Source organism: Cynara cardunculus (genome assembly GCF_001531365.2).
Source record: "Cynara cardunculus var. scolymus isolate 2C chromosome LG 15, CcrdV1, whole genome shotgun sequence".
Taxonomy (NCBI): Eukaryota; Viridiplantae; Streptophyta; class Magnoliopsida; order Asterales; family Asteraceae; genus Cynara; species Cynara cardunculus.
In genome coordinates this window covers 16,078,315-16,088,059 of record NC_037542.1, presented here as the reverse complement: position 1 = coordinate 16,088,059, position 9,745 = coordinate 16,078,315, and the positions used below count along the sequence as shown (strand labels likewise).

General features: G+C 34.2%; 1 protein-coding gene across 2 annotated transcripts in view; it reads right to left on the bottom strand.

Annotated features, from left to right (window-relative positions):
- Positions 1-7,054, bottom strand: part of LOC112527451 (SNARE-interacting protein KEULE-like) — a 25,235-nt gene extending 18,181 nt beyond the window's left edge. The window contains exons 1-3 of one of the 2 annotated variants that reach the window (XM_025138118.1): positions 6,768-7,054; positions 2,546-2,604; positions 1,034-1,115 (exon numbers count right to left, since the gene is read on the bottom strand). In XM_025138118.1, the coding sequence (XP_024993886.1) occupies positions 1,034-1,115; positions 2,546-2,604; positions 6,768-6,843 (217 nt within the window). In that variant the 5' untranslated portion in view covers positions 6,844-7,054. Of the gene's footprint in view, positions 1-1,033; positions 1,116-2,545; positions 2,605-6,767 lie in introns of those variants that run through there. The other variant, XM_025138119.1, reaches the window with a different exon arrangement.
- Positions 7,055-9,745: the final 2,691 nt, after the last annotated feature.

Below are 9,745 nucleotides of genomic sequence, written 5' to 3'. Positions count from 1 at the left end.
AACCAAAAAAAAAAAAAAACACCCCACCTCCAGGTGGAAAAAACTAGGCTCGTTTCATTTGGTATGGTTGGGGAGACTTGAAGCGAATGAGGATGTTATCAAAGCTTGGGGTATGCTAATGTTAGCATTAGGCAAGTAGACTACAGAAATTTGAGTGATCAAAATGTATCTAAGGAATTCGTTTTAGAAAGAGAGTTCCATTTTTAGCCTAGGCCAGTTGGAGATAAAAGGTTGTCATCAAGTCTAAAGAAGCATAAGCATTTCAGAAATCCTAAACACATGATACAAGAACTGTTAACTTCACCTACAGTAGATGTTACACTGTGAGTGGAGCAGATGTTACATTATTGCTTTTGGATCAGACATGAAACAAAAATATAACAAAATTATGGGCCATGTAAATCAGCCACGGAAAGTGGTGTATGAACTTAATCTTTCTATATAAACCCACAAAATACCATAGCTTTCCCATTTAGACAGGGCATGCCAGACAAGGTTCAGAAAGAAACTTGGAACTCACCAAATGACAAACACAATAATTTTTCCTACAATGGGATCAAACAAAAAGGTGGTCAACAGGAAGTAAACATGATAACTAAATCCAATGCCCTATTCACATAAATATACACCTTGATGCAACTTGCAATGCCATTTTAGGGCATAAAAGACCACCTGCTTCCATACTTCGCTTCTTTGTGGCATCTAATATTGGAATCTGATGAATTATTGTGCAGTCACATTCTTAGACAAGAGGTGAATATAACTACCAGCAATCTTACTTCACACCCAAATCTGTATAGTATGCAACACTTATGCTGTTTGAGTCTCAAAGTAATCAGAGATCATCTATTACTAGTGAGGAGGCCGAGATACACTAAATGTATACGCAAACAACCATACAGGTGCACATGACTCTGTCATTTTTACTTTTGCAGCTTTGACATGATAATAGGAGCAACATAAATTACGCATTAATCCAAAAGATCAAGAACAAGGAATTCAAACTTTCTGAGGCTGGTGTTGTGCGTCTTACATGAAACTCCTTCATCTGTGATGTCTGCCATCTTGCATGAGCATGACATAATTCTGACAGTCACTTTATCCATGATCAGTACCTAATCAAACGACTGTCAGATACTGAAATTTTGAGGGAGAAAAGTAAGAGTAGATTTACTTATAGATAATTATTCAATGAGGAAGAAAATAAATCAGTGGTACCAAGGTGACTACAAAACCATTAATTTGTCTTCATGAGTAAATGGCATGGATAAAGAAAGTTGTTAAGATGATGTATCAAAAGATCCACAGAATTGTCTTCCATGCATAGATAACTGAACTTTTATCAGACATGAACTTCTATCATGTCTGATAACTGAGTTTAAAATATAGTAACTACAAAATCGAGCAACAAGATTCTCACGATATAAAAAGATCCTGAGGGTACTTTTGTCATCACAAATGGTCTGAGGTAGACCCAGATCCACTCTGATCTTACAGAAAACAGTTTGAAAGATCTGTCACAAAAATTCTGCTACTATAATAGGTAACCAAAGATTGATTCATACAAAAAAAACCATAAAAGTAGCAAGAGTTAGTCTTGAAGAAGTTCGACACTGTAAAAGGAGACTAGAGCAGCATGGTTCACAGAACAGATGAATAGGCTGGGGATGAAGGAAAAGGTCCAAGGCCATTTCTGGATAGGTTCCTGAGGTCTAAACCAGGGAATGGGATCAAGGAATTAACAACAGAGAACAGATGTATATGCAATATGTAGATGCTCAGTCCAAAATGAAGTGATAACATAAAACTTCAGAAACTCAACATGTAAATTGAGCTATAGATCTATTGAAATAAGGCAACTCCCCTATTTCCAGATAAAAACTCCTGTATTTGCTAAATTTCCACTTTATCTTACAATGTTTGTCTTAGGCTGGCTCATATGCTGATGGCGTTACAATGCTTTTTTTGTTAATTGTTACAATTGCACAAGGGGGCCATCGAACAGCCGGAAAAAGCCCGGGCTCGCTTACGAGTTATAATTTGTTAATCGGTCTAATCGCTAATTTTTTGTCAAAGTTTTATTGTTAATTGTTTGATGGCTAATTGTTAATTGTTTCATTAATCTGCTAGAAAAAATGGAATAATTTTTAAAAAGAAAAACACCAACATTTGGAGTGGGTGGTGGTGGCAAGGATTCTCGTAATATTTTTCAACCCAACTCTACTCACTTAATGCATATGGAAGTTGATTGGAATGATCTTCTTTGCGATCCATCTGAATTAAAAGTAAAAGAATTATGTTACTTAAATTCCGACACCCATCAACAAAATTCTTGGATCTGCCACTGATTATTTATTTTAGCAATAGTGACCCGAGGCATAAGCTCATCACAGTTGACCAGCTCTAATTATAAGCCTATAGTGTGCGGTGATAACTGTCTCCAAGTTTACAAGTAATGATTGAAGGATGTTAATAAACCTAACCAATAACTGTGAATAAGGCATAATTTCAAACCAATGCCACTGAGACTACAAGGTATGCATACCTTCCAATTTGATTTTGAATCTGGTCTTTTTGCCGACCTGAGCATTTCATACAATAACCCTGCACGTGGGAAATAATTACTGAATGAAATGATATAGTCTTGAAAACAGATCTACATATAACCCATCTAGCAGTAACTTGTTTCCCCTGATATGAAACAAAGATGGTGAATACAATTGTTAAATATATTCAAAATCAAACAATGATAAGTTTGAGACGAATAGATTTATAGATTCTAACAATGAACTAAATCCTTAGCAATTACACCGCTCTCTTATCAAAACAGAAAAGGGAAAAAAATTACTTAGACAGACCAGGAGTGAAGAACTGGGTAAAAAATATCAACAATGAATAAGAGCACAACTCAAGAATGTACTCGGTGCAACTAGGGCTGTAAACGAACCAAACATTCAGCAAACCGTTCGTGAACCGTTCGGCGGGAAGTTCGTTTATTTAATAAATGAACGAACATGAACAATTTTTTGTGTTCGTTTAGTTAAACGAACGAACATGAACAAGAGTCTCGTTCGTTCATTTATGTTCGTGAACGTTCGTTCATTTACCGTTCGTTTACGTTCGTTCATTTATCGTTCGTTTATGTTCGTTTATATATTAAATTTAATATACAATCTTTTATTTATTTACTTTGAATTCAAGTAATATTTATTTATGTTCGTTTAGCCCGTTCGTTTGTGTTCGTTCGTTTACGTTCGTTTAGCATGTTAACGAACGAACATAAACGAACACGAACACACCTTATTTCTAAACGAACGAACACGAACACAAAGATTTTCGTTCGTTTACCGTTCGTGTTCGTTCGTTGTTCGGTTAAGTTAAACGAACGAACATGAACAAGCCTTCGTTCGTGTTCGTTCGGTTTGTTTAAAGCCCTAGGTGCAACCTTGACAATTTTCCTTTTCGTTCTAGTGCATAAGGTTTCACATGGTGTGATATCACTATGTGCCACCCCAGTTCTGTGTGACTGCAATCTCACATCGATGAGGAAGTGGCATGAAGATGATGAAAATGTTCATAAAGTAGTTACAGTTTTCTCTATTTGCAACTTGAATGAAATGAATATAAAAGAGTAGGTGTTTATAAGTGGATGGATCCTGGAAATGCTTTTTGGATATGTACCACAAAACTTTGTACTTGGTGCAACTTTGATCCTTGTACACTTTTCAAAACCTATTTTCTCTTTTCTTTTTTCCTTCTCACTCAAACAATTATATTGAGCTCCAGCAGTAAAATAGGTTTTTGTCCCGGAGTATCTATAGTTAGCTACATGAATCATGTTTATAATTCAGCTCAACCTAAAAGACTGCCAATACATTCATAGCTACAAATATGACACCCTTATTTCATTTCACTGTCGGTCTTTTAGTTTGATTTCTCTATATATAGCAATATCCAAGGGATATGAGTTACAAACAAAAATCATGAAACCCCAACCGATGAGGGGAAAGAGAAGAGTAGAGAAATTGGAGCTTAAATAGACAATCATATTGCTCAGATGGCAAGTTTGGATTCTAAACTCAAAAACTGGAAGATTCATCTAAGTTCTGTTAGGACCACATGAACTAGTGAGAAACTTCCACTCATGCCTATTGAGCACTTTTTGGTATTGTTTCGAACAGATCTAGACACATAACATGTTGGACAGAAATTAGATACGCTTTTTGCACTGGACCACATAGTATGGTCTCCATAAGAAAATTGTTGGCTACAACACATAAAAACACTCTGCTTCAACAGGTTAGTAGAAAAACTGTATCCACTATTACATCCTAAATTCCGCACAGGTAAAAGGGGTAGTCATGCTGTTGACCCGTGATTATTTGAAGATTCGGTCACTCTCGTCTCAGATATACTTATTTTCTTGTACCAAATACGATGGCCTTTGTTCAAATGATATTATACATGACAAAGATAACTTTGAGGAATTTATGCTTCAAACTAGTAATTACGACAATATTTTGAGGTTTGTCATACCCCATGATGCAAAATTTCTGGTCATTGACAGCCTCCCCCYCCCCCCCCCCCCCCCCCCAAAAAAAAAAAAAAAAAAAAAAAAACTTGTCTTGGTGGTGAACTGTACAGTCTCTGTGATCAACCATCCACGAGTTTATATGGTTGACGTTTTTTCTCGTCAAATCAAGACTACACGATACACGCCCATCATATATTTTTAGGCTTCACATGTATCACAAGTCTTCTAAACACAAACGTCATGATTTCTGGTTGGACAAAGGGCAATTTTATGCACAACGTTTGTAGGTGGTAGCTAAGATATTCTGCTCTAAGAAGCGACTTTGTAGCAATCCTCCATATTGGCATATAGACAATGGCCAAATGGACTGAAACATGTCACATGTATCAAAAGTCTTATAAAGGTTAATTGTGTATAATATTTATGATCGACTCTTTTAATCCCTATGTTCTCTCTTAACAACTCTTGGTTGAACATTTTGAAAAGGCAAACTATTGTCTTAACCAATCCCATCTAAAACTTAATCTTAGCCTATCAGAGCTAGTTTGGGATTAGAATGCTTATTCAAGTTATTCTTGTGCTTCTTCTTGTGGTTATTCCAATAACAGAGAACATAGGTCTTCATGAAAGCCAAATTTAAAAAATGGATAAAGTTAGCAATATATAGGAAATATGTCATATGTATGTGTATATATGTAGCAAAAACTACAAAGTATCCCTTTCACATCATGAACATCTAAGCATCTAAAAGCTCAACTAAGTTACGACCGGTCTACCACTAATATATTAAAATGGAGAGGTCATCAAGCCTTGCACAATTCAACTTCACTAAAACTTGTTGTCTGATCAAGCAAATTAGAAAAGAAGAAAATAAATAAATAACTATTGCTTCATATATGTGGATCATTAACATAAGCTTCCTTCACCAAAAGTTGAGGAACCTGAACTTTTTACCTTACTAAACGGCATTGTGGTACTCTTTCGTAAGTTTTCATTGTGCTTCAACTAACTCAAGTATAACCCTATGTCCTTTCTTGACATCCCTTTTCATAATCGTCAATTTTGATAGATTAAATGATTGTTGAATAAATGGTGTTCTATGAAAAATTATGCAATAAATATAACCTTTTTTCCAATAGTGTCACTCAACATGTGATATGGCATACGTCTAGAGAAACATGAATTCTATTATTTAATAGAATATATCAACTTGATTTAGAGTGATTCACACGTTAAAGTTATATAAAATCTACTCTTTATTTTGTTTTGACTTTTGAGCAAAATTTAGTTATATTTGTGGTGGAATGAACAAGTGCATGAGCACTCTCCTTTATTTGTAGCCGTAAAGCATCCTATATCACCCAATGAACCAAGTGACAACTCTATTAAACGACACCAATTTGAACAAGGATCTAATACAGGGGATTTACTTGTAGTACTTAACCATAGCTAAGATACACATGTGATGAGTTTCAGCTCATTCAGTTGGTGTCAGTTTGCAAAAGTTACAAGGTTGTAACGATTGTGTTGGCCTAGTTAAAATTACCAGAATTGTTATGTAGTATTAATAAAATGCAAACAAGGGTAACAATGTTTTTGCAACTAGCCTTTCAAAGCATGGACAGCTGAACACCACAATCTTGAGGTCAGTTGGCACCACTAGCATCTTATAATGGAAACATCAGGCTTTCAAGAATCTGTCTTATGATAGAATCGAAAAGAGGTTCTGTCTGATCAAATAAATGGAAGAGAAAAGGGGAAAAAACGAACCAATAATTTCATACGCTAGGTGTTTTGTGAAAACTCATACAAATAAACATTAGTTTTTTCCCAGTATAACCATCTGATGACGGTACTTATATGTCTAGTGATATAGTGAATTCAATCATCTTTTAGACATAACAATTCAAATATAAAGCAATTCACACATCAGATTTACAAAGGATTTCCTTAATTTTCAAGCCTCGAACGAGAAACCTCGTGGGAGGGAGGCAATAAAAGCTTGAGCACTTTCCACTTTATAAAATTACAGCCCTACCAATAACTTATATCGCTCAATAAGTGATATTAAACTCAAAAGCACAATTTCATAAGTTCCATACATCATCAATCCAAACAAAAAGCATACGACTACAGCTTTTGTACGACTTAATCAACCTGATCACAACCACAACTGAACTTGAAATAGACACTTACAAACGCATGTATCGTAAATATAAGGAAAGAAACTCACGATCACGAGTAATTTGTCTGAAGTTTTTATAATCGCTGCCTCCTTGAGACGACGTATCCGAATCCGACATCGACATACTTGATTCAAAAGGCTGATTACTACAAAATCAGTGCGTGAATCGATCCAAGAAGAACCTCAAACTTCAACAAAGAGAAAACACAGATCGTAGTACAGTTCTATGGTGTTTCGAAGACGAGGGAAAGAGAGAGAAGACGCAGGGAGTCCTGGAATGTAAATTAAAGGGGGATGTTGAGTGAACATGGGTTGACTCGATGGTAACCGAGAAGGTCATATCGGGTCGGGTGCGGTTTAGAAGGTAGGTTGACGCCGTCATTGATCATTTGATTGTCGTTTGAATGACCAATATGCCCTCCTTTTTATAATTGGGAAAGATGCTAGTAAATTACGTTTTTAGTCCTTATTGTTTGTTAAAATTTCTATTTTCGTTCTTACGGTTTTGAAATTACAATTTTCATCCTTATGATTTATAATTCATAATCTTTTTCGTCCTTATGATTTAAAGTTATTGTTTTTTCATCCCTACAGTTTACAATTAATTTAATTTTAGTACTTCACATTTAAAAGTAGTGTTTTGACCTTAAGGACAAAAATAAAAATTGCAAATACGGATGAAAATTGAAATTTTAAAACTATAAGGACGAAATCAACAATTTTTAACAAACTACAAAAAAACATAAAAAGTATTTTAGAAAACAATACAAAAGATCTCTTACAAAATATAGAATAAAAGCTTTATTTTTTCTATTTTACAAAATATGTTGGAGATGTTTTTTAAAAATCATTATACCCTTGACACCAAAAATTAATATATCCAAATGATGATTTGGGGAATCAATTTTATTATTTGTATCCAGCTATTTCAGTTTGAAATTTTTTAACTCGTTTAACTTTTATTAACATGTAATCCAACTCAACCCATTATGTTTTTAGTTGGGTTGTGTCAGGTTTGTTTGGTTAGGTTGAAGTTGAACATAGATATTCCGATTGAGTTTTTGATAAAGCATTTTGGTTACGTTTATGTATTATTAATATGAAAATCCATGAATTAGGATGCATACTTTCATTTTTTATTTTATTTTTTATTATACGAGTAGACCCTTATAGAGGGAAAGACGTTTGTTAGATGATTTTTTTATTGGCAAATAACTTGATTCCAGTTGATCATGTTTCTCATGATGACGAACCTTAGTCCCACATATTTTTGCTTTCTCGACCTTGTAACTAATGCTTATATTTGGCAATTGTCTTTTCATGGAGAAGTTGAAAGTTATCCGTAATGACAACTTAATGATAAAGGTATTTGGGTGTACAAAGCCCAATAAGAGGTTCACCAATGACCGTTGTATGGCTTATCAACGATTATAATTCTCGTTCCATACAAGTAATTTGTAGCCTGCAATAAAGCAATTTGCATTGCAAAATGGGTTTTAGGAGTTAGGTCACCCTCGTGGGATCGCGATCATTTGTCTCGGCCATTGTAGCATATGATGTTGTATCGGGCATAGACTTGGTATTGATTTTCTTATTTTCTTTTGTCAGAATGACATTTTCACATTCGAGGTTCACTTATGAATTTCATCGACTTTATACCTAGTTTTAATCTATTTGAAGCCCAGCCCACCAAATTAATTCAATAAACTACACATTATCTTAAAAAACATGTTCTATTTTCCCTTGAGGGACTCGTTGTGTTTAATTTATGGGATTAGGTATAATGATACAAAGCTATGATACCGTTTGTAATAGGTTAACCCGATAACCTTCAAATTGAGTTTGGATCTTATAAAAAATACTCAAAGTTCTTAGTTTCAATCCATATGGATAGGTTATCACAAACCTACCGCTACTTAAATAAGCTCATAAATCCCACTTTTCACCAATAAAAAACGGGTTATCACATTTCAATAAAGAAAACATATATATATATATATAGAGGGGCCTATTCAAGGGAGAACTGAGTTGTTTGTGGTAATTGTGAGAACTCATCTTAACCACAAATCAACGGATAAATAAGGAAATTAGTAATTATGGTAATTTGAGTTAAAATTATAATTAAAAGGCATTTTAGGTATTTTTAAAAAACTCCTCTCTCCGACACTTCTATCTCCGAATATGGAATAGGGTGTCGTTAGGAATGACGACGTAGTTGGGGCGGCAGTTGGAGATTCCGGTGCCGTTACGGCAGGAGCAAGGGAAGGGGATTTCGAGGATAGAGGAAGCAAGGAAGTTCTGGTTTTGTGGGGTGTTGGTGGGGAGATCGTTAGCGGCGAGGAGGCTGCGGAGGTTTTTGATTTCGAAGAGGGTTTGGACGGAGGAGAGGGTGGTGGGGGTGGCCGGAGAAGAAGTAGACGAAGGAGAAGAATACCTAAAGCATCTAGGGTTTTATAATTATAACATTACCAATTTACCCTTTTTGTTATTTTAGGATATAACATTAATTATTTAAATGATTGGCTCATATTGGTTCTCACAGTTACCACAAACAACTCAGTTCTCATTTGATTAAGCCCCTATATATATATACTAGAAGGGTACTCGCGCAATGCAGCGAGATAAATCTCGATTTTAATATTTGGTTTTATTATAGTCTCTATCGATATAATATGATTTTATGTGGTTTTGATAAAGCAGTAATGTTTTATTTTTTAATGAAATATAAATTTGAAAATAACATAAAAATTGAACAAAATAAATTGATATTAGTATCAAATTAACTATTTAATAGTTCTTATTTTTTTGGTGTAACTTTTTTAATCCAATTTTTTATTAAAATTTAATTTAAATTCAATAAAAAAGTAATTTATTTTTGGTTTAATGGTTTATTTTTTCATATAAAGATAATAATTAAACATTCTGTTAGAACTCAATGATTATCTTAATTATATTTTTGATTTTCTATATTTAAAATGAATGTTTATCTTGTATTTGATTAAATTTATCTGCAGTTAGTTACACGA